This window comes from Mesoplodon bidens (genome assembly GCF_964165515.1).
Source record: "Mesoplodon bidens genome assembly, chromosome: 20".
NCBI classification, from domain to species: Eukaryota; Metazoa; Chordata; class Mammalia; order Artiodactyla; family Ziphiidae; genus Mesoplodon; species Mesoplodon bidens.
Window position 1 is genome coordinate 27,718,513 of NC_138181.1, and position 26,624 is coordinate 27,745,136.

General features: G+C 38.1%; 1 protein-coding gene across 4 annotated transcripts in view; it reads left to right on the top strand.

The window, feature by feature from the left end:
- SORBS2 (sorbin and SH3 domain containing 2) overlaps window positions 1–26,624 on the top strand; it is a 208,821-nt gene that overhangs the window by 87,836 nt on the left and 94,361 nt on the right. For all 4 annotated transcript variants that reach the window (XM_081220854.1, XM_081220851.1, XM_081220852.1 and 1 more), the window contains exon 3: window positions 26,374–26,423. In XM_081220854.1, the coding sequence (XP_081076980.1) occupies window positions 26,414–26,423 (10 nt within the window). In that variant the 5' untranslated portion in view covers window positions 26,374–26,413. The remainder of the gene's footprint in view (window positions 1–26,373; window positions 26,424–26,624) is intronic.

The window sequence follows — 26,624 nt, forward strand, 5'->3', positions numbered from 1 at the left end:
GCTCAGATAACAATTCTTAAAATTCTACTACATTTATCTTCGTGGCTCCCTTAATCTCCTCCCTTCATGCAAAACGGCCCAGGATTCAATACTTCACTGCAAGTAACAGGAAAAACTGATTCTTAAGCAATCACTGCCTTTTTTTTTTTTTTTTAAACTTCTGGCATTCTGACAGTGGGGCGGTTATGCTCTATAATCAAAGCAAAACATAAACCGGTCATCTCCTAGCAACTCACTGAAGATTACTCCCAGGGAACAATTTGTGTGGCTGAGTCTGAGCGCATGTAACTTTGAACTTTGAAGCCAGCAGAGCTCCTGCTCTGGCCATTAACTCTTTTCAGTACCCTGCAGATACAATGAACCCGTTTTTGATGACGTTGCGGGAAGAACGGGCACCAAAATGTCCCACGCAGGGGCAGTTCTATGTGAAAGGAACTGAAGAGTTTTATAATCTTTTTCGTTGTCTTTAAAAATCTAATTGCAGTGCAGTGTCACTAGTCATCAAGATCATCTTGCTGCTCTGCGGTTCCCCTTTGCCGAAGCCTGTTCCCTGCCTCTCTCATATAAAGGGACATCTGTCGCCTAGGGTTGGACAGCATCACGGCATCCTTGCCCTCCCTGATGTGTCCTCCCGGTGGGCTTCATTCTCTGCCGGCACAGTCTGGTGTGCTGATGAGACCAGTCAGTCAAAATCGGCTCCTTGTCAATCTGACGAAGCCACTGCTCCCAGATCCTTCGTGTGCCAAATGAAGGGGCAATCAAAGCAGAGTTTATTCGGCCATCTGTGCACTAAAGAAGCAAATGTGACGCTAGGAGAATTCACGTCATCTCATCAATCCAGGAGTTAATACACTCCTTCAAAATTTTTAGTTTATAAAAAGAGAAAACCCTACTAGAGAATTCATTTGAATGAATGACCATGGCAAGAAAGGGACCCACATCTGAAATGAGTCAGCCACTAGTCCTAAGAATCAACACCAAAGAAACATTCACTTTTAACAGTGATACGAGTAACATGGTTGGCATGATGTGCCAGACTGATCCACTTTCAAATGCTTTATGTATATTAATCATTGGATCTTTAACACCGTTAGGAGGCTGGCACCACTGTTATTCCTACTTACAGAGTGGAAAACTCAGGTTCAGAGAGAGGATAAGTAGGTTGCCAGAAGGTATCCGCGGGGATATGGTAGAATGGGCTTTTAACCCAGTTGGCTTGGCCCCAAAGTCCTGATCACCGCACTAGCAACCCCCCCACCCCAGCAGCAGGCATTATCCTGCACCGACCCCAGCTCTCTGTCTGGAAACTGAGGGCAGAAGGCAATGATGCTACAGTTCTTGAAAGTGCTCATAATTCAGATCGTAAACATTAGTTCTGAAATACTTTTTCTATGAAATCCTCTGATGCAGAAATTACGTCTCTTTCTCTCAAGAAAAGGAAGAGGACTGCTTTCTTTTAGGTCTCTTGCTGTGGTTTGTATATGGAACAGTATTCTTGTTCTGAGCAGACTAAAAGATGTAATCAACTTTAGGTTTTCTCGGTGCCCCCCCAGTAGAGTTGCATAATAGGACACTGTGCAGTGAGCATGAATAGCCTTCTTTTAAAAATATTCTGTTAGATATTCCAAAAACACTGAGCAGTTAGTATTATTATTTATCTTTTGAGCATTTAGTATTTTTCATTTATTATTTATGATCTCTGTCTTTAAGCCATTTATACTCAAGAGAGAAACATGAATGGGGCTGTCACTCATGCATACTTGTGAGGATTCTAATTCCGTCTACATTTTCAGTCTTTATATTTCAAATTATTGAGCCCCAGGAATTTTCTGCTCACTACATAAAACAGTGTTTCATCTACATTTATCAAAAAAAAAACAAAAAACCTTTTGAAACGCGAGGAGTGTCTTAATCCTGCTAAGTGAGGGCTTAGGGGAAAAGTAGAATTAATTTTACCAGTGCTTTTTCTGATTTTAAAATTTCAGTCCCATTTTTATTCAGCCTTGATTACTCTGGGCTGAATTAAAATGTTTCTTCTTTAATATGAAAAGTTATTTTATTTTGTTTTACATCTGTCCCTCTAGTCTTGCTCTATGCCTTTTCTTAACTTTGTTATCTCGTTCTTAGCATGCAGGAATATTTCCTGGAGAGAAAAGCTATAAAGTGTTGGAGACTAAATGAATATTAAAATAGAATGAATTTTGTTAAGACCCTTTTTGCCTTATTGTCTGGGATAATTTCATTTTACGCCTGTTATGTCAACATAAGTATGAATGACACCCCCTTTCACTCTTAACACTGCTCTCCCTGTTTAGGCAAATTATATAGACATGCTTTCCAAAAGCAGTATAATGCTAATGATTAGTAAGTTTGTTTTTATTTGCAAATGAATTCATGTATATTTACTAGAAAATCTTGATATTTCCTGAAACCTTTCTTGAAAAATGCCACTGTAAAGTAGGTTTGTTTTGTTTTGTTTTTTTGACAATGATTTACAAGCCTTTAACTTGTGGTCCCAAAACACAATTTCTTATCTTGTCATAGAATCATGTGTTCTGAAGTTGACTTAAGTGAGAGTCTAAAATCATTCTAGATACACAGGTAGCAAGATGGTATTACTTATTGCTATTGTAAAACACATCTCTGTGCAAATTTTAGGATACAAGTTCTCTGTGGTAATGAAGTAGAAAAGGACCTAAAGCAAATTTAAGTAAAGATTTAAATAAACATTAAGTTTGTGTAATCTGCCATCATTCTACGTGATGCCAGCTTAGTGTATCCATGAAACTCCAGTATAGACCTGGTATGGACCATGTATAGACGGAGTATAGAATCAGAGGGCTAGCTATGGGGACCAGCGGTGCTTCCAGGCTCACTGTAAGACATTGCTCAAAAATATACTACACTCCAGCCTGTTGGCTGCTCCCATTATTCGAGATACTCCTTTGGAAAGAAATTGAAGACAACCCGATAAAATTTAAATGGGTTATTTTTATAAGGCAAAACTTCACCACTCAGAATCTTAACAAAACTCGATGTTTTGATAATGTAAGATAGGACATCCGCCATACAGCCAATTAAATAATGAAGGTTCTTACCACCAAGAAAGTAATTTTACCATTATACTTAGGATAGGTGATAGCTATCTATCCCATTTATAGAATTGAAAGTTAAGATCACAAGTAGTGGTAGTGATTCTAAATTTCACTGAATTGCGGCGTCAGTGTTGTGTGGAATCAATGCCCGTGATCAGAGCCCAAAGTTGGATGGTGATTGTTTGTCTGGTTTCACATGAGAAGACAACAAAGGCAAATAATGTTCATACTGGTCAGTATGAACAGTATTAATCTGTGCAATGCTGCAGTATAATGACAGCAGAGCAATTAGCAAATAATAATGATTATAGTTTCTATTGATCCAATTATAAAACACTGACTTTGTCCACTCTTTGACTTTCTCTTGCACTCTGGTCCACAACAGCAATATTTGTCACTGCTGCCTAAGTGGAAACGTTGACTACCTCTTTGCATTTACTAAAGGGGGGAAAAAAGATTGATTTCAAGAATTTGTAATCTCCTCCCTTTTCCCCTAACTACGCTGTGAGGAGCCACAGGATGCCAGTGTGTAGGCGGAACCTCTCTGGAAGCTCCACCCCATGACTGAATTTCCTGCCTCTGAATCACTTTCCCCTGATAAAAGTCCCTGGTCTTCTGAGCTTACATTCTTAAGGTGGGAAAGAGGTAATAAACAAACATGGAAGATGAGAGACAAGAAGGGTTCTGAAGAAAAATACTTGTAAAGGGTAAAGGAAATACGGAGGAGGAATTTTATATGGGGTGGTTAGGAAAGATCTCTCTGATAAGGTGCCATTTGAACTTAGACCTGAAGGGCTAAAGGAGAGAGCCGGGGATAAGGAGCTAGTGTTCCAGGCAGAGGCAGAGACCCTGGGACCATCTGAGCTTGGCATGTTCAAGGAGCAGGGAGGAGGGTGGCAAGCCTGGAGCACAGCGAGCAAGGAGGCAGTGGCAGGATGGCACCTGAGGTCTAGTGAGGGCCCAGGACGTGGAGGACCCTGCAGGTGGTGGTAAGCATGGGAGGTGAGAGGCCATGAAGGGTTTCCACCGGGGGACCAAGTGATCGCTCTCGGGCTCTGGAGACGTCATTCTGAGCACTTAGGGAACAGGAGAATGCAGATGATATAAGCAGGTAAAAGGAGACCAATCATAAGCCTCCTGAAATAGTTCAGATTTAGACTAAGGTGAAAGGTGGAAGTGGAGAAGGTGGTGGGAAGCATTTGGATTCTGGATATATTTTGAAGGCAGAGATAGTAGGATCTGCTCACAAATGAGGGTCAGGGATGGAAGGGAAAATGTGAGTTAACTGTCATGTCACTGCTGTTGGTCAGAGTAACTGAAATGGTGACGCTGTTCACGGAGAAGGGAAAGGCTGCAGGGGGAGGGGCTGGGTGGTGAGGTGAAATGGAAGGTCAGGCTGATGTGCTTGGTGGACATCCAAGTGGACACGGTCAATAGGCAGGTGATGTTCCAAGCCTGGCATGCTGAAGACAGGTAGGGGCTTGAGAAGTAAATTTAGGAATCTTCAAATGGTTGTAAGTTTAGGTTACATAGTCCCTTTTTCAAACACATTCATATCTTACTCTGCCACAGTTTCAAGTATGATTGCCTAAACCCCAACATAAGTTGGGGAATTTTGCTTGGGTTCCGTGTAGGCCCAATTGTGATGAAACAAAAAAATAATACAAAAAGATGATGGAGGTAAAAACACAGACCAAGGGTGGAAGGACACCAGAGATGTGCTTCACCGGCTCTGCCATTTTTGCAGGTGCTTTGACCCTTAGAGCTCACTTCGATGAGGCGGTACAGCAAGAGACCGTGTGAACTGAAACACTGGTTACACCTGTAAATTCCTGCAGATTGCTCTAGCTGAACTCGAGAAATGAAATATCTGTAATAAAAAGTTGTCAAGATCTGTTACATAAATCTATCTCTTTGTAGAAGGCATTACATTGGTTTTAAAATAATGCCAAACATCTAATTAGTAGGATCCTTGCTATGTTTGGGATATAGTTATTTGCAATTTACGAATAGAGCTATGACTCAGTTTTGCATCTCTGATGGCCCATGTGCGTTTACCCAAAGAGCTTATTTCCTCCCAGCCCCATCAGGCACATGGTCTCTCTGTGTCTCCACTGCCAGTGGACCCGCTTGTTCCCACGCAGTGTGGGCAGCAGACTGGAGTGCTCACTTTGCCATTAGCATCCCCCGCTAATGTACGACACAAGGTCCATAACTCATAATACAGGGGCTCCCACAGCACAAAAGCAGCTGTATATCTCACACAGAAAACAAAGACAGAAACAAAAACAACTCAAGTGCTGGAAACTAATGACCATAATACAAAGACAGGTATCATGCCATCATGCGGGAAGGAACTTAAGTGGTAAATATTGGGCAAAACATATTTAATCCATCTTGACAGTTTGGGGGTAAATGTAGATCTAATCAAAAACAAAACAACTCAGACACACTTAATCAGCAGTAGAAAAATTCCCTTTTGCCTGTTTAATAAAAAAATGATGTAAGTAATAAATTTAAACACTTCATACTTTTTGTCCACTAACATGATGTTATTTTGTGTCCCAAGATGAGGAACAATAAAGGCATTCACAGCCAGCAGGCCTCAAGACTGAGACAGTATTTTGTATCTTCTAGTTTAGACTTTAAGATCTCTGGGCTAGGGGAAGTTTTGTGAAAGCAAAGCTAAAATAATAATGATGACTTTCAGTCCTGGGAAGAAGAGGCACAGCATGCTAGAGGTAAGGAAAATCAGAGGTCAAATCCTCCCCCCCCATTTTACATATGAGGAAACTGAGGCCAAAAACTGTAAGTGACTTCATCTCTCCTCTCAAGGAACTTACAACTTGCTGGAAAGGCAATGCATGTAAAAAGTTAAAAAGTTAAATACAATGGCAGTCATATCAGAATGTTGCAAGAGAGTTTATGATTCAGTGTCAGAACAATGGCACATGTGGTGAGCCTGTAGAAGTATGCAAAGATGTGGGTGATTGGGCCAGAGTGGGAGATATGAAGAGCTTGAACCAAACTTTGAAAAGCAAGTGAGCATGCTTTCAATAAAGGAAGACGGGATTTTGAGGTCATCAAAGATATTAAAGGGCGCATGAAGGTTTATGTTAGGGAATTTTTCTGCCGGGTCACAGGGATATATTCTTTTAAATGTAGGTGTGTGGGTGTGCTATAATTTACTTTTATGCTTATGTTTATTTCATTTTAAAAGTAACAAAAAATGCATCACAAACTCTTGGAAAATTGCAGAAGAAAGTCACCAATAATTACCCCTACCCTAATACAAAAGATTAGTCTGTCTTTGAAACCTGCCATTTAGTTTCAGCAAAATGTAAGCTGTTTTATTGTAAATTTAGTTTCCTTTTACTAAAAAAAAAAAAAAAAAAAAAAGAACCTGAAGAGCTCTTTGGTTCACAGAAGGACTGAATTGAAATTTTTGATGAACAAAAGAAGAGGAATTCAAGTTTAAGCATAATCGGCTCAGCCTTTTGTATAAAGTATTGATAAATATTGAAAAACCTGCATGGAGAGAAAGAGAAGAAAGGGAGAGGAGAGCCGGGGAGCTGTACACTCTTACACATGTAGAGATAGGTACGGACGTAGCTGAAGTTTGGAAATCCAGAAATAGTGTTCTAATTCAGATTTTAAAAGATGAAGATTTTAAAGGTTCAGATATATAAAAGCAATGATAAAGATAATATTAAAGTGTCTTGAAAGTATTTGTTTCTTTGAAAGATGCTTGCTTTTAGAAGATTACTGATTGTGGGACCTTTTCCCTCTCGCCTCAACGATGTGAAGGTTGTCAAAACCACATTTCCTGCTTTTTTCCTGTTTTATTGGCGTGACCAGGAAAGCACTGGGAGAGGAGAGAGATGGAAGCAGGCATCACAGAGGGTGGAAAGAATAGGTGAGATAATTCCAGGGAGAACCAAAATAGCTAGTTAGTCTTTTGCCAAACGTATATGCAGTAATTTACTTTTTATAAGGTTTGTTCAGTGGAATAAAGTGATTTCATTTTTGAATGTTCCTGTGATTCTAACTAAAATATGACTCATCCATCTGATGGTTCATTCTTCCTCTTGAGACTAAACCTTCAGAATCAGGATGAACAAGGGCTTAATGGAGCCATACATGGTGGCTCTGATGATGGCTTTTGTGCTGGCAAAGGACTCAAATGCCGTTTGTGCTTCCTGTCTTTGATATTTTTTGTGTATTTATGGCAATAGAGTTTCTTGACCAAATTTATTTATTATGGGTTATTGTGTAGTAACATATGTAAACTTAAGGAGAGACATGTAACCTTTTGTTTGCCAGGATGTCCATACGTTTTTGAAGATGCTGCTTTACTGGGGTGTGAGCGTTTTTACTCCTCATGTAGGAGTGTCTTCTCCTCTAGGAAGTAAGAGTCCAAGTCGTCTCTGCTTTAAGCTCATTATCTGATTCCCTGAGAGCCACCCAGGGTCCAGACTGTGCCCTTAGCACAAAGGCATAGAGGAAGCCTGGGCACCTTAAAGTGATGAAGATGCGCAGGGTGACTGTAAAGATGAGCACCCTCTGATTGTGATGTAGAGGGATGAAAAGATGTAGAGAGATGTGACAAATGCATCAAAGAACTGCCACCACTGGGTTGGCGGGGCAAGCAATGATACCTTCAGCATCAAAAACAGGGCTCATCCCACTGAAACAAATTTGCCAAGAGCCTTGTGCCAATGATAAAAGATATACAAGGAAGTTTACATGAACATGTGTTTTAGAGTAGTTATGCTAGGCCTGTGCATTTTCAGTATTGTTCATTACAAGGTATACTGTACATTGATCAATCCAAATTATGACAGTCCCACACTCAAATTTTGGTCAATAGCCAAACTATATATTATAAACTGTTGTAATTCTAAAGCTTCTTAGATCTAAGAAAGACATTACAGTGCAGTGTTTAAGAACACAAGCTCTGAAGCCAAACTGCCTAGGTTCCCAAGCTTGACTCTGTTACTTAATAGCTGTGTGACTTTGGGCAAGTTTCTTAACTTCTCTGAGTTTTTGTTTCTTTAGTCAGTAAAATAACAATAGTATTTACCTGGTTTGGTTACTGTGAGGCTCAAGTGAATTACTGTGTATGTAATATTGTTAGAATAGTTCCCAACACATAGAAAGCACTTAAATAGGAGCTATTATTATCATTTAAGTTCTCTGGCAAGGAGTTCGTTGATAAGCAAAGCAATAAGAAACATGTATATAAATATTCATGGCAGCTCTATACAAGAATAGCAAAAATCTAGAAGCAACCCACATGCTCACTTAGAAGAAAGCAAATATACAAACTGTGGTATATTCACACAATAGACTATTATAGGGAAGGCAAAAGGAACACACTACAGAAACAGGCAGCAATAGGGATAAATCTTAGGAATATGGTTATATCCAGAACAATGACATCATTACAAAGATAAAAACAACAAAAATGAGTGTACTTGTAGAAGATGTATAAACATATATCTTCAATGAAAGTAGATAATAAGGAAAGCAAGAGAATGACCCACATGGAATTCAGAATGATGGTTATTTCAGGTGTCCGGAGACAAAGGATAGAATAATGGCCAAGACCATCTGGTTAGATGTAGCTTCCTTTCAAAGGCTATCTTTTGTTTTAGATGGTGGGTATGTAGGTATTTAGTGATAAGTAAGAGAGGGAGGGTGGGAAGGAGATGTACATGGATTATGATTAGACCTTGTCACAAGCCAAGGATTACAATTTATCCAGTTGTGTATACTTGAGACCCACTCACCCCCCCCACAAAGTAACAGCAATCATTGTGTTGGGATAAGGAGTGGTAAGCTAGATATGAAGAGCTGATATTATCTGCCTTGCTGTCCCCTACCTATATACCACTGGAAGATACCCATTTAGTGTTCATTGCTGTCCTAGGAACACGAAGCAATAATATTAGTCCCTGTATCACTGTTAACCCTCATGCACTCCCATCTCCTGACTCTGGATTTTAAATTATGCTTAACCTGTATCTGGCCCTTGTAAAGTCCAGAGAGCTAAAAATGCATATCCTCTCACACCCAAATCTCTTGGCCAAATGAGCTGTGCGGCTGAGATAGAGGCATAGTATCCTTTCCAGGGCTAAATGTCTCTTGTTTAATACAGAGTTGAGGGAGACGGAGAGGGAGTTGTCAAGGGTGAACCCCAAGTTCTGCTTATACGGTGCCTGCCTTTCAAATTTTTTGAGTTATGAATTAATGCATTAAATAATGAATGAATGCTGCCGTTCTCTGAGGTAGGTCATGCTAGAAAATGGGGTGAGGTTTGGGGAGAGGGGAATACCATGAACCCAGCATGAAATGGGAAATAAATATGAAGTATATTTGAATTTTAACTTAAATGTATCAATTTACAAATGAGGATAATCAGATAATCAGGGTCTAGGCTGCCATTTACTTTTGATGATATTAAAAGCTAGGTTCTTAAAGAAAATGCTAGCATAAATACCTAAACTACATAAAAAACCTTTTATGAAACATTTACTGCATGTAATTTGATGCCATATGTACTAATCATTCTTATGTGTTTATTAAACTAGGACTCCAAAGAACCCAGTTTTGGCATTATTTCCTGGACCTAGAGTTAATCCACGTTTTTAAAGGAAAATAAATTGTTTCTGCACAAACATTCGTTAATTCATACTTCTCCTTAATTTGATTGTCTTTCTCAATGACTTTAACTTAATGACACATTTATCACATAGTTACCATACAAATAACCTAATATATTAAATCATAATTTATGCTAAGTAAACATTCAAATTCCAAAGATTCTGAAAAGGGGAACAGGCTGATTGAAATTTCTGTGGGTCATAAGACTTTGGCAACTTGCTTGTGAGCCTGATGCCAAACTTCAACATTAACCAAAGCATGTAACAGCAATCATCCACGTGAAAAATAACGTGAAATACCACTGTACTTCCCATGCTATTATAGTTTAGCAAGTGATAACATGACTAATTCAGCCAGTAAGAAAATGTAATGAAAATACTAGTTTGGAACACAATGTGCTGAGATCTTTTAGGCTTTTGTTTCCTCAAAGGTCAACAGACTTTACTCTCTGAAATACGAGATATGCAAAATAATGTAACATTTGGAATTTGAAACCGCATTCTTGACCTGTTTTTTCCACTGCAAATTCTAATAGAAAACCAAAAAAATCAATGATTCTTGTCACTCCCAATATCCCTGACACGATCACACCACCCATAATGAAGAAAAAGGTGGTAATAATTTATTGACTGAAGTTTAATTTTAGACAAATAGTTTTGGATGTACATTTATAAAATGGATATTGTTTTAGGTGAGATGAAATCCTAAAATTGATCATCTCCATTGAAGGACACGTGAGATAATATGGGAAGAGATGTTATATAGAAAGAGGTCTATAGATCTCATTTCTGGATTTAAGTAAACTAAGCAGCTAAGAGGAAAACATCCTTGGATGATGGCTTGGACTTGTACTAATACACATCTATCTCATACTGATGCTATTAGAAATACAGATCTTTTAAAATCTCTTTCTTCTGAATTTTAATGTGTAAATGAGTCATTAAAATATTGACTTCCAGTAAGATTCTGCTTTATATTATATACAATCATATTAGTAAGCATATTGGTTTGCACTGTAAAGGTTCACAATAAATATAAGTCAGCTAAATAAATATACCCTTCTTGGATTTAAGAAAATTTCACACCATAAAAGGACCTTATATGCTTTTGAATTTTAAAACAAGCTTTTCATTTTATAAATTAAAACACTCAGGCAGAAAGAAGTACAGAGATTTGCCCAAGCACATATACACACATAAGACTAAACACTAATACCCACTTTAATACAGTGAAGAATATAATGGAATGTTAAGAGCATGTACCTGAAAGTTCCCTAAAACATGGGTTGTTAAATCCTGACTCTGCCACTTACTAGCTGCTGATGAGGGTATATGTGTATTTCAGAAGTCGCCCCTCCCACAAAAAAGAAAGTTGCTAACGTTCTGGCCCACCCATTATCTTTTGCTCCTTCCCAATATGAGCTATATTTTCTTTTTTTTTGAATTGAGATGTAACTGACATACAACATTTTGTAAGCTTAAGGTGTACAAATTGTCGATTTGATACATTTATGAATTGTAATATGATGAGCTCCGTTTTCTTACCCTGACACAGGAAGGGCAGACAGGCACCATTCCCACAAGGATGAGTTCACATTAGAAAATAGAAAAGTGATCGCTCTCCTCAAATATATTTGCTAGAATCAGTGTGATAGAACATGGGCACAACACCGTTTCTAGGTTTCCAAATGTTGCGAGAGAAATGAGGGAATGCTCTGCTCTGTATTAACAGAGAAGAAATGATATTGAAGTCAGTGAGTGTCAGACTTTTGTCATGGGAATGTTCATGGCAGAGAGTCTCTACCTGTGAACCTGAAGTAGAACACAGTAAAGTCAGCGTGAACGAAAAGCCCAGGGTGGGTCCTTAAGGTCATGACCTCATGCCACAGCTTACCCTGCAGGGGAACCCAGCCTGCCCTGAAAGAGTTCCTCTCCTCATGCAGTTGTGATGTCAAGATGAAGTCTTTCTGCTTTTCAAAGAGCAGCGGCAGTCCAAAATAAAAGGAAGGAAGTGGAAGGCTTGTTCCCATAGGTAAAAGGGGGAAAAAAGACTAATAAAGAACAGATCAAGTAATATTTAACTACCTATGTTAAAATACGCCCAACAATCATCTAAAAGACTATTCCAACCATTTCTAGATGCAGCAAATGTGTCAGGTAAAGGTGTTATGAAACAACAAAATCTTTGTTCAAATAATTTTCACTGTTCTCCGAAGTATAATTTAAGTATGAATTTGTAGGTTGTTTTCTTTGCCTATTTTTGGCGGACTGAGTGAAAGTTTTAGCTTTAAATAGTGCCAGGGTACAAAGAACTATATTAGGTATAAAAAATGAAGAATGCTGGGTACATGTGAATTGGGTAAGACCTAGAAGTGAGGTCATTTGGATTGGCATTTTGCTGAGCAAAAGAGCAATAGATAGCAATCCCAGTTTTGTTGTATAATTCCGAATTATTAAAGCACTTAGTTCTAGGATGGAGTCATTTACATCCTTTCTGATGAGAGTTGTAAACCAGATTGTTAAAAACCCAGCACGGAGAAAACAGTCTCATTTGTATATCATCTTTCTTAAATGCAGGGACATCTGAAGGGAATATTGAAACTTCTAGTTACGACTGTTATCTGTCTCCCTGTCAGTGCAAAGCTTAAGTGTGGATGATTTAAGAGCATGAATCCTAAAAGCCACTGGGATGATTTCCCTGAGATAAGACAATAACAACAACAACAAATCAGGGTACGGTCAGTAATTTTCCTGCTGCTGCTAACACTCTCGTGGCAGCTCTTTCCACCAAATCACACAGTGGCCTCACCACCTCCCTTCAGCATTCAGTGCCAGGCCCTAAAACCTGGTGAGACACTCACATCCATACCGAGTTGGTTCGTGGACAACAGCAAAAAGACGACATTTTAAAATTGCGGTGAGGAGGTGCCAACATGGCCATAAAAGTGGGATCATAATCTTCCTTGATTTCTGCAACCACTTTTTATATAATTATATAATTTTATATAATTTTATATATATATAATTTTATATAATTATATTTTAAAGCACTATGTCACACTGAGCTCACAGCCCACTGAAGCTCCTAGATGTATTTCAGATAAAGTTTTGAGAAATCAATCTTTTCAACTTAATCATGAAATAATTTGGTTTAGCTAAATTGCAAGACTTATTTATCCCTGTTGAAGTTTAATTCAGCCTGTCAAGATAATCTGTCTTTCTACATATTACCTATCCTCTCTCGCATGTATGCCTTCTGTAGAACTGATAAGCATGCCAGGCATTCTTCCCCAAAATAAAAATGTTGAAGATACCTGGGCAGGGGAAGGCACTACTGAAAATGATTTTTCATTCACCTCTAATTCCACCTAACACTTTTACAGTTAGTACCTAGAGATGTCATGAAGAATTTTGCCAGACTTCTCGTTAAAGATCTAGTGAACTACTTTTGCACTCCAAATATTACAGAAATAAATAATTTTAACAATGAAAAGGGAAGATATTTATCTTTATTATCTATTTTCATTGGCTCCGAATGAATAGTGTCATAAGCTGCCCACTTTTTGATATTTTTGCCAACAAAAATATCAAAAGGTTCAAATTTTAATAGATTCAAAATTTCTTCAGAGGCAGTATTTTCCTCCAATGGTCCCTTATTTTCTTCCTTGGATTTTCACAAATTAGTCCAATGACCTTAAGGTATATGTGAAGTGACTTGAGATACATTTTCATTCTAAATAAACTTTGCAAGAGAAATACTCTTTAAATGTTATATGACCAAATTAGAGCAAATTTCGTATCACCACCACCCCCCCAAAATTCAAATTCCACGTAGCAAGCAGAGTTCCACCATTTCATATCTGAGGCACACACAAACACAGGTTTGTACCACTACTGGCGGTATACAGCAGGCTTTTGCCCTTGCTAAGTTATGTAAACGTTATTTCAGGTGTTCAGGAAGCAGGTGTGTTCGTTCAATCAAAAGAAAAAATATGACTGTTTCTTTAATAGTCAATTAACAATAAGCAGGATTATTTAACGGTTAGTTCATAAAATAACATTGCCATGGAAATACATTAAAATAAACATTCTCAACTTAAAATCCTGACGTTTTCTGAAAAAAAAATAGCAATAGCTATTGGTCTAGGCTTAAGTCTAAACAGAGCCTTCTATTTGGGCTTGTGCAGTCGTCGGGCAAAAGAAATCCTTGTCATAAGCAACCATTATTTCCATATTAGTTCTAGAAGAATAAATCCTATGGTCCTCTGCTAACAGCCCTTACTTATTCATCAGCCAGGCCTGCCTCGTACCACACCTCCTTCTCTCCTGGAACCCCCAACATATCAGCACTCAATTAGGCAACTATGCCTAATGTAATGTATTATAATTAACTGTAATGTGTTGAGGGGAATTATCTTGATTTCAGTTGACATTTCAAGATGCCTTAAAAGGAGACGCCTTTTTTTCACTGACAGTCAAGAAAGCTAAGTCATTTTTGAGGGTCAGCTTTTTACTGTTTGATCTTGGAGCAGTCATTTCTCTTATCCTCAAAAGCCTAATCTAAAAATCAAGATGATTGATCCAAGGTCCTTTTCAGAAGTTGTGGTTTAAGAAATAAAACACACATAAAATGATACATCTTTATTACTGCCACAGCATTTAATGTTTGTTTCCACTTAAAGTCTAAATATGATATATATAAAACTAAACGAGATGACATAATTTCTTTTTATATCCGATGATTTGTGATATCAATATATAAAAATTAAAATGAAAGGTTTTTTTAAAATTTAATTAATTTATTTATTTTTGGCTGCGTTGGGTCTTTGTTACCGGGCGCAGGCTTTCTCTAGTTGGGGCGAGCGGGGGCTACTCTTCGTTGCAGTGCGCAGGCTTCTCATTGCGGGGGCTTCTCTTGTTGCGGAGCACAGGCTCTAGGCGTGTGGGTTTCAGTAGTTGTGGCACACGGGCTCAGTAGTTGTGGCTCGCGGGCTCTAGAGCGCAGGCTCAGTAGTTGTGGCACACGGGCTTAGTTGCTCTGTGGCATGTGGGATCTTCCCGGGCCAGGGCTCGAAGCCGTGTCCCCTGCATTGGCAGGTGGATTCTTAACCACTGCGCCACCAGGGAAGCCCAAAATGAAAGGTTTTAAAATTAAAAATAGGAGGAAATTTATAAATAAACAACAAGATCCTACTGTATAGCTCACGGAACTATATTCAATATCCTGGGATAAACCATATGGAAAAGAATATAAAAAAGAATCTATAGGGCTTCCCTGGTGGCGCAGTGGTTGAGAGTCTGCCTGCCTATGCAGGGGACACGCGTTCGTACCCCGGTCCGGGAGGATCCCACATGCCGTGGAGTGGCTGGGCCCGTGAGCCACGGCCGCTGAGCCTGTGTGTCCGGAGCCTGTGCTCCGCAACGGGAGAGGCCACAACAGTGAGAGGCCCGCGTACCACAAAAAAAAAAAAAAAGAATCTATAAATGTATATAACTCAGTCACTTTGCTGTACAGCAGAAATTAACACAGCATTGTAAATCAACTATACTTCAATACAAAAAGTTTTTTAATTTTTAAAAAAAGGAAATTTAGCAAAGCTCAAATTTTTAAAAAATGGTTCTTTTATTTTCAATGTTTTTACATTGAACATAACTGTTATTAACATTTTTAAATTTCAACTTTGTGGAAGTTATAATTGACGTATACAATTGTAACATATTTAAAGTGTACATAGCAATGATATACGTATACACTGTGTAAGGATTCTCCCCATCTAGTTAACACATCCATCACTTCACATATTAATCTTTTTTTTTTTTTTTTGGTGAGAACATTTAAGTTCTACTCTCTTAGCAAATTTCAATTATACAGTACAGTGTTATCAATCATAGTCATCATGTTTTACATTAGATCCTCAGACCTTATTTATCTTATAGCTGAAAGTTTGTGCATTTTTACCAAACCCTCCCCATTTCCCCCACCCCCCAGCCCCTGGCAACCACTTTCCTACTCTCTGTATCTATGAATTTGACTTTTTTTCTTTTTTAGATTCCACACATAAGTGATACCACACAGTATTTGTCTTTGTCTTACTTATTTTGCTTAGCATAATACCCTCAAGGTTCATCCATGCTGTCACAAACGACATGATTTCCTTCTTTCTCACGGTTGAATAAATATTCCATTGTGTAAATATACCACATCTTCATCCATTCATCAGTTGGTGGACACATAAGTTGTTTCCATATCTTGACTGTTGTGAATAATGCTGCAGTGAACATGGGAGTGCAGGTATCTCTTCAATATTCTGTTTTCATTTCCTTTGGATTTATACCCTGAAGTGGGATTGCTAGATTACATGATAGTTCTATTTTTAATTTTCTGAGGAACCTCCATATTTTTTCCCATAGTACCTGTACCAATTTATTCCCACCAAGAGTGCACAAGGGTTTCCTTTTCCCCACATTTTCACCAGCAATTGTTATCTCTTGTTTTTTTGATAATAGCCATTCTGACAGGTGTGAAGTGAAATCTCACTGTGGTTTTGATTTGCATTCCCCTGATGATTAGTAATGTTTCACACTTTTTCATGTACCTGTTGGCCCCTGTATGTCCTTCTTTGGAAAAAAGTCTGTTCAGTGCCTCCGCCCGTTTTTAAATCAATTTGGTTTTTTGAGTTTTATTTTATTTTAATCTCGTTTTTGGCTTTTTGCAGTTGAGTTGTATGAGTTCTTTAAATATTTTGGATATTAACCTTTTATCGGATATATGACTTACAGATATTGTCTCCCATTCTGCAGGTTGTCTTTTCCTTTTGTGATGATATCCTTTGCTGTGCAGAAGTTTTTAGTTTGATGTACTGTTTTTTTGTTTTTTTGTGTGTGTGTGGTACGCGGGCCTCTCACTGTTGTGGCCTCTCCCGTTGTGGAGCACAGGCTCCGGACGCGCAGGCTCAGCGGCCATGGCTCACGGACCCAGCCGCTCCGCGGCATGTGGGATCTTCCCAGACCGGGGCACGAACCCACGTCCCCTGCATCGGCAGGCGGACTCTCAACCACTGCGCCACCAGGGAAGCCCGTTTGATGTACTCTTACTGGCTTATTTTTGCTTTTGTTGCCTTGCTTTTGTTGTCAAATACAAAAAATCATTGCCAAGACCAAAGTCAAGCTTATGCCTTATGTTTTCTTATGGGAGTTTTATGGTTTTAGGTCTTACATTCATGTCTTTAGTCCACTTTGAGTTGATTTTTGTATATGGTATAAGATAGCGGTCCAGTTTCATTCTTTTGCATGTGGCTGGCCAGTTTTCCCAGCACCACTGAAGAGACTATCCTCTTTCCCCATCGTATATTCTTGGCTCCTTTGCCATAAATTAATTGACCATATTTGCATGGGTTTATTTCTGGGCTCTCTATTCTGTTCCATTTGTCTATGTATCTGTTTTTATGCCAATGCCATTTTTTGTATTTCTATAGCTTTGTAATATAGTTTGAAATCAGGAAGTGTGATGCCTCTAGTTTTATTCTTCTTTCTCAAGATTGCTTTGGCTATTCATTTGGTTTTTTGTGATTTCATACAAATTTTAGAACCGTTTTTTCTATTTCTGTGAAAAATGCCACTTGAATTTTGGTAGGGATTGCACTGAATCTGTAGATTGTTTTGGGTAGTATGGACATTTTAACACTATTCTTCCAATCCATGAGCCTGAAATAGCTTTCCATTTACTTATCTCTTCTTCCATTTCTTCTTCCTTTTCTTCCATCAATGTCTTACAGTTTTTAGTGTACGGATTTTTCACCTCCTTGGTTTCATTTATTCCTATGTATTTTGTTCTTTTTGATGCATTTTTAAATGGGATTACTTTCTTAATTTCTCTTTCTGATATTTTGCTATTAGTGTATAGAAATGCAACTGATTTTTGCACATTGATTTTGTATCCTTAAACTTTACCAAATTTGTTTATTAGTTCTAAAAGTTTTTTGGTAGAATGTTTAGGGTTTTCTATATGTAATATCATGTCATCTGCAAATAGAGACAGTTTTACTTCTTCCAAATCAGAAAGAAAGAAGTAAACGTTTTTTTTCCCAAAGATCAAAGATTTGCTCCTCAAAGTAGAAATTTATGGTACTCTCTGCAATGGTGGAAAGCAGGGGAGATACTTTCACTTAGTGAACTAAACAGGAATGGCTGTCATCAGGATGCTATCACTCTGCAATCTGCCACACAATTCTTTATGTGACATTTTACAGACATCTCTTTCCTCCAACCATCACCTTGGGTTATAAGCTGTCAAAGGTAATGGAAAGTCTTTTTTTAAAGGCTAATTATCACAACCTTTAAGTGTCACTTTCCCTTAGGTTCAATAGCAATGACTTAGCTGGCATAGGAGGCAAGTGTTTGATTGAACCATTTCTTTAGGTCTGTCTCCTCTTATTCACTGCAGTGGAGGGGGGCAGGGGGAGAACTTTGCTAAAAGAAGGCTCTGTTTAAGGAGGAAAGAAAAGCTGCCTGGAAAGCAGAATTCCTTTTCAATTCCAATATGTTGCTAAGTTGGGCATGGAATAATTGAGTAATGGGAAAATACATACAAATAAACCTTACGAACTGTGGTGGCTTAGTTTAATTTAAAGCAATAAAATATAGTCTGTGTGTTTTCAGGAAAGTCTAGATTATACTCTCATGACTCAATCAAAGGTAAAAGTCTGTCTCAAAATATTCAAAATATTGGTGACTGGGCATGATGCCAGTTATCCAATTCGGGGATGGTTTGCTGCACTGGGGGGAGGGGGGTTGATCTTGCTACTGCCTACTTGCTACTTGCTACTGCCGAGGATGATAACAATGTTGCTATAAATCACTTAGATGGCTGGAAACGGGCAAAACTGGATTTGAATCCAGGCCCACTTGACTTCAAGACCTATCCTTCCAACACTATTCAGTTCACCTATAACATGTATTTCTATAGTCGAATTCTTTCTATGTTTCTTTGATGATGTGCCTGACTCACCAGATCCACATTAAGGTTCTGGCTTATTTTCATTAGGAATACACTTGGCTTTTGATTTATAGAATAGAAACCAATGGAAATTTTCTAGTACTGTACTATCAAGTTGATCAATAATTTTGTCTTAGGAAAAATGCATTTGTAAGTACTTAGATGTATCCTATAATCATCCTTAGGTATTGTAGTATAAAAGTAAAAGATACCATGAAAGCAGGATACTAGAGCAATATTAAATCACATGACAATTTAGTGCAAAAAGAAACCAGTATTCTTTTATAATTAAAAAAGAGAGTAAATCACAGACTTTGAGGCTTTGAATAGCATCAGAAAGAAAATTATCTACCAGGATTGACTTCTAACTAGTATACATTTTACAGAAAATCTACACGCATTTTGACTAGCTTGCATTGTAATGTCTCAGAAAGAAAATTGCTAGTTTCCTTGAAAAACATATGGTGCTCTTCAGGAAGTTTTTCCAGGTATCATGAAATTTGGTATAATGAGAAAGAACACTGTGTATTTTTTATGAAAATAGTCAATGGCCTCGTGTCCTTTCATTCATCACTATTCACAGTAATGATTTTGCCTTATTCCTAGAAATGATGTTATATGTGTTCTGATCCCACCATTCACATATAAATGCTGTGGATGATTTGGCTTCTGAATACTAAGGACCCATCTTCAGGCACCATTAGCTCAGGAATGTTGGGAGGGATTTAAGTTCTTATGTGGAGGCTGCCCTCATCATCATTATTATTATTATTTGCGGTGCGCGGGCCTCTCACCCCTGTGGCCTCTCCCGTTGTGGAGCACAGGCTCTGGATGCGCAGGCTCAGCGGCCGTGGCTCACGGGCCCAGCCTCTCTGCGGCATGTGGGATCCTCCCGGACCGGGGCACGAACCCGTGTCCCCTGCATCGGCAGGCGGACTCTCAACCACTGCGCCACCAGGGAAGCCCTGCCCTCACTATTGACTGAGATGATTTGTACCACCCCACTCAAGAGGCAAAGGAGTCCCTGAGTTGACGTCATATACCGGCTGTTAACGCAGAGAAACCATTCAGAAAAGGGGGAGACGTGGATTCTCATTTTTCTAAGCTCAGGGACTGTAAAGGACATAATAAACTACTTAGGGTATTTCCTATGAACATTTCAAAGCAGCACATTAATATATTAGAAGAGATAACTAAAGATAATTGTCAACAACCTAAATTAAGTCATTTGGCTATAATTGAAAAGTGAAATCATTTGGCATTTATGAATAGGGCTAATCCTATCACAGAGAGAGAAAGGATTTGACCACTCAGGGTAGTTTATGCAGAAAGAGTGGTACATATACCATTTCAAAGTAAATTCAGGCTAAAATCTGGTGCATAAAATTAATATGCACCGTATTTTTATTCTTGTGTTTAAAATATCTCTAAGAGATCTAACATCCCTCAATGTTTTCCCACCACTTTGACTATCTGTGAGTCCTTTTTTTCTGAATTATATATGAACTGTGAATAGAATAAATTCACATTTAAAATAACCTAGCAATTTACTGGATTAAAATTATTCCATGGAAAATCTTTTGGGCTCCAATCTTAAACTCCTCACATTAGCCGAGCTAAAATGTAGTCCTATAGCTGTATAGCTGGCCTTGGTGCTTAAAATCAAGTCTATAAAAACAAAATGACTAACACAGAATTCTTGGCCAAAATTGAGGAGGGAATTTGCCTCTGCTCCTCTTCAGAATGGGATGCCTCATAAGCAAAAGATTTCAAGCAGAATTACAAGATTATGGGCACAAAGTCATGTTGGTGCCCATGAATGAACAATCAAACATCTTAGGATCCTCATTCAAAACTTAAATTACCCAACCTGTTGTCATACGCATGTTGGAAATAAAGCCGACTCTGATCCATAAAAAAAAAAGAGAGAGAGAGAGAGATCTGATCACTGAAATTCAAGCAGAATTAAAAGACCATAGCCACCAAATCATGTCTTATCCATGCACGAACAACCAGCACAATCTACCGCCAATGCATATTGGGAAAGAACCCTACTCTGACCTATGAGAAAAACAAATCCATTGCTATACACAAATTGGATACATATAATGTTGCCTTTTATATAAAAACTTCAGCAAGAACTGAACTTAAGTAAATACATCTCTGGTCCACCTGTTGAATATCATTTAGATACTCTAATGTACAGATAGTTTTTGCTCTGTGGATTATCTGCTGAGGTTCAAGGTAGTCTGCATTTTATGGTCAGTTTTCATAGTCTTGGACCTGGTTCAATTCCAATTTAAGAGAATACTTGAAATACTGTCTCTCCTAGTCGCATGCAAACACTCCAGGAATTTGATGCTTTCCAGAATAATCTGTGCTTGTTATGTAAGTACAATCAAAGACACTTTTTCAGAACAGAACAAAAGAGATTAGATTCGCTTTAGTTCAAACTGTCTAAAGAGAGTTCTCAGTTGTGGACTTGTTAATGGCTTTAGTACAAATAATGGAAATAGAATCATGCATTTTTATTAGTCACCCAAGAAGCCTTCGGTTTCGGGTTCTTCTGCAGAGCTCAATCACTGTGGCTCTTCTTTTAAAACTTGGAAAATGTCTTGCCTGATTAGGAAGTTAGTCATTTCACATTTTGACATCTAAAACAATGCGAAGTTAAAAAACCTCACGTGTTACATTTATAAGTAACAGGATACATCACTTTAAAGATGAAAAGCTCAAGGATTTGTGGCGCCTTTCTTTGTTCCCGTTAATCCTATTTTACTTTTTTCAGTGTCAGATATTTGTAAATATCGGCATTTGAATTCAAACAACAAATGCTGATTATTAGCTCCCTAACTTGGTAAAAAACATCATTAGAGTAGCAGGTTTTGTGTTCTGAGAGTTAACTTTCCTTCTGTTTGATGTTTTCTTTATCAATCAGTATTGTTCCAGCTCAAACACTGTCTTTGTCATTCAGTTTTAAAACTTAAAACAGCTTTAAACATCAAGTGTTTTGAAAAGGAGTGATAAATAGAATTTGGGAAATGTCTTTACAGTCCTCATTTTTCTGGAGACTTGTTTATTCCTTCTTGTTTTAGCCGTGGTCAGCCGTGGTCACAGACATCCCCTGAGGCTTTACTTTTCCATTTATTTTGTCCATTTAAGGTTAACGTATTAGGAGTTTTGCTACTGAGACATTAAAATAAATACATCTGATGGAGTTTTCTCAAGGCTCCTGCACTGACCACTGCCTTCTTCCCTGACTTCATTGGCATTCCCTTCAATCCAGGCGGTATTAAGGCTACCAAGTAGGCTACATTAGGTATTAAGGCTACATACTTAGCTATGTACCACATTTATTTTTGTATTCTGAAAAAGAAAATAGAAATGTGCCTCTTTCTTTATACCAGCTGAAAAATAAGAGATAAAACTCATCATAATAAAGATTCCTTCATTCACTATTTAACGTCAATTGGCCTGTGAAATTTTACTGTAAAATTCAGTGTAACATTGTGGTAATTCTCTCAGTCCTAGATGTGGCAACCGTACACATTACTCCTGCCCTGCTTCTCCTACACTGCTGCAGTGTCCTTCCAGGGTGGATGGGCCAGAATGTGACACTATACACAATCAGGTGATACCAAAACACTACATAATGAGGATGTCATCTGTGTTGTTTTCAGTTTATAGCTCTAAAATTTATAAACTGGGATGAACATCAGTACTGTGATTTTATCCATTCTATATGCTCATTGCTTTAGTATTTATTGAGTACCGGGTATTAGTAATTCAATCTAGGTGTAAAAAAGATAAAATCCTTCTCTTCTTGGTTCGTATATACATCTCATATCATTTATGTGTATTTTTTTCATGCTGTTTTATTACCCCATTTCTCCCCCTACCCTGGGGTAGAAGGTATCATTATAATTAGCTGGTGTTCACATTTAAAAATTTTTGTAGGTTTAAATAACTTTTTTCCAGTTTATTGAGATATAATTGACATACAGCACTTGTATAAGTTTAAGGTAAACAGCATGATGATTTGACTTACATACATCGTGAGAGGATGACCACAATAAGTTAGTGAACGTCCATCATCTCATATAGATACAAAATTAAAGAAACAGAAAATAATATATTTTTCAATGTGATGAGAAATCTTAGGATTTTCTCTCAACAGCTTTCATATATAACATAAAGCAGTGTTAATTATATTTCTCATGTTGTACATTACATCGCTAGTACTTATTTATCTTATAACTGGAAGTTTGTACTTTTTGACTTCCTTCATCCAATTCCCCCTCCCCCTACTCCCTGCCTCTGGCAACCACAAATCTGATCTCTTTTTCTACGAGTCTGTTTGTTCATTTGTTTGTTTTTGAGGTATAGTTGACCTACAACACTATGTCAGTTTCTGTTACACAACATAGTGATTCGATATTTCTATACATTTCAAAATGATCATGACATTAAGTCTAGTTACTATCTGTCACCATACAAAGATATTACATAATTATTAACTGTATTCCCCACACTGTACATTTCATACCTGTGACATCTTTACTTTGCAGCTTGGAAGTCTGTACCTCTGAATCTTCCTCACCTATTTCTCTCTTCTCCCCACCCCGCCTCCCCTTTGGCAACCACCCGTTTGTTCTCTGTATCTGTGATTGTTTCTGTTTTGTTATGTTTGTTCATTTGTTTTGGTTTTTTTATTTTTATTTATTTTTTTTTTCTTTTTGCGGTATGCGGGCCTCTCACTGTTGTGGCCTCTCCCGTTGCGGAGCACAGGCTCCGGACGCGCAGGCCCAGCGGCCATGGCTCACGGGCCCAGCCGCTCCGCGGCATATGGGATCCTCCCAGACCGGGGCACGAACCCGTATCCCCTGCATCGGCAGGCGGACTCTCAACCACTGCGCCACCAGGGAGGCCCTTGGTTTTTTTAATTATTAAAAAAATTTTTTTTTTGGCCATGTTGTGCAGCTTGTGGGATCTTAGTTCCCCGACCAGAGACTGAACCCACGCCCTTGGCAGTGAAAGTGCAGAGTCCTAACCACGGACCGCCAGGGAATTCCATTTTGTTTTTTAGATTCCACATATAAGTGAAGTCATACAGTATTTGTGTCTCTCTGCCTGACTTACTTCACTTATACCCTCTAGTTCCACCCACGTTGTCACAAATGGCAAGATTTCATTCTTTTTTATGGCTGAGTAATATTCCATTGTACATATATACCACATCTTCTTTATCCATTAATGTATGGATGGGTGCTTGGTTGGCTTCCATATCTTAGCTATTGTAAATAATGCTGCAACGAACATAGGAGTGTGTATATCTTTACTAATTAGTGCTTTTGTTTTCTTTGGATAAGTACCCAGGAGTGGAATTGCTGGATCTTACGGTAGTTCTATTTTTAATTTTCTGAGGAATCTCCATACTCTTTTCCATAGTGGCTGCAACAATTTACATTCTCACCAATAGTGCAGGAGGGTATACTCTTTTCTCCACATCCTTGCCAACACTTGTTATTTGTTGTCTTTTTGATAATAATTATTCTGACAGGTGTGAGGTGATATCTCATTGTGGTTTTGATTTGCATTTGCCTGATGATTAGTGATGTTGTGCATCTTTTCACGTGCCTGTTGGCCATCTGTATGTCTTCTTTGGAAAAATGCCTATTCAAATCCTCTGCCCGTTCTTAATTGGGTTGTTTGATTTTTTTTGATGTTAAGTTGTATGAATTCTTTGTATATTTTGGATATTAACCCCTTATCAGATAAATTGTTTGCAAATATCTTCTCCCATTTGGTGGGCGGTCTTTATGTTTTGTTGATAGTTTCCTTTGCTGTGCAAAAGCTTTTTAGTTTGAGGTAGTCCCATTTGTTTATTTTTGCTTTTGTTTCCCTTGCCTGAGGAGACATATCCAAAAAAAATATTATGAAGGCCAGTGTCAAAGAGCATACTGCCTCTATTTCCTTCTAGAAGTTTTATGGTTTCAGGTCTTACATTTAAGTCTTTAATCCATTTTGAATTTATTGTTGTGCATGGTGTGAGCAAGTAGTCCAGTTTGATTCTTTTGATGTAGCTGTCCAGTCTTCCCAATTGGATACTTTAATTTTATGATTAGAATTTCACATTAGTAATAAATAGAACCAGGCTTTCTCTAAGAGGTGAACTTCGATGGCCATGGTGAAAGAAAATGATGAATGGTGACTAGAGCAGAACATATGAGGACCGGAGACATGGTCAGAAAAGAGGACAGGGCCAGAACCCTGACGGGCAAACACCAGAAAGCCAGGAAGCTCATTTGGTGCTCTTTTTAGAGAATGAAGAAAAACTTATTTACTGAAGGTCTTTCTTGACAGGTCATGACAGATGATTTCATTTCAACCCTATCCCTACTCATCCATGAGGTATAGATAAAAAATTTTTTAACTATCAGATGTTAGAGTGCTAATGCACATGGAAACTGAATGTGTGGTACAGGGGAAGTTCACGTTCATTAACAACAGGCCCTACTCAGGAGCCAAGGCAAAGTGGCCAGGGTTAAACATCTTTCAGAGAGCTCTTCCTCTTAAAAGAACTGCTTCCTGAACAGCCTATCCTTTCTCTTTGGTTGTAGGGTATGGATAAATAAGAAACTCTAAAAATGGGCTAAGAGAATACGCAGGGAAAGAACTAAGTCATCTCACACGTCAATAAATAATACAAATATTAAAAAAATTTTTTCTACAACAAGCACCATTTTCCCAACCATTTCTAATGAATTAATCTCAATTGCTATACAGCAAACACTTCAATGGGAAAACCCACCATATCTGATACTGAAACAGAAGTGGGTTTTGTAGTAATCATTTATTTCTTGCATCTTTGTAAAAATATATGAATCTTATCTTCTTTGACTATTTGCTCAACATACATATTAAATACATTAAACACTCCCTGGTAGTAAATTAACTCTATAACAAATTGAGTATAATAAATTGAATAATGTAAGGTAATGATTTCAAAGTACCAGAGTGCTTATTAAAATTCTGGAAGAGGACGCTTAACAACCAGTGATCCTTCCTGGCTTAGAGAACAAAAACTGTTATTATAAATGTTTATGAAAGCAATTTAATTTTTTTTTTTTGCACTACGCGGGCCTCTCACTGTTGTGGCCTCTCCCGTTGAGGAGCACAGGCTCCAGACGCGCAGGCTCAGCGGCCATGGCTCACAGGCCCAGCCGCTCCGCAGCATGTGGGACCTTCCCGGACCGGGGCACGAACCCGTGTCCCCTGCATCGGCAGGTGGACTCTCAACCACTGCGCCACCAGGGAAGCCCCTAGCAATGTAATTTTTAACAATGAAAACCCCACTCCATTTTCATCCGTCAATGGTCACCATTAAACAAAAACATAAGTTTATGTTTAGGATAATAAGACCAATAATAATTGAAGTTTAACTTGAACAGAATTATAAATTCTGGCCACCTTATTAAACTGTAATTTAAATAAGACTAATGATCATGTGATATTAACTCACAGGTACACCAAAACAGAACAAAAACAAAAACACTCTTTCATGATATTTTGTTCCCCATGCTAGTGAACAAATTAATACATCATTTTTTTTCTACAGGACAACTGAAGACTTTAATAACAAACCCTCCAAGGTCAAAATGAACACAGGTATGCTGTCTCTGTTAGTTTTAACTCTTCAGCCTTGCTCTCTAAATATCATCTTGGCCCTAAATCATTAGTTTAGCACTCTGCTGATCCTAAATGTGATACTGAGTTTCTTAGATAGTCTAAATCCATTACCTGATTTCCTTGTTTTTGTGTTTTAATCTTATAGCTATCAAAAGTAGACTTTTCCGTTTTGCTGTCCAT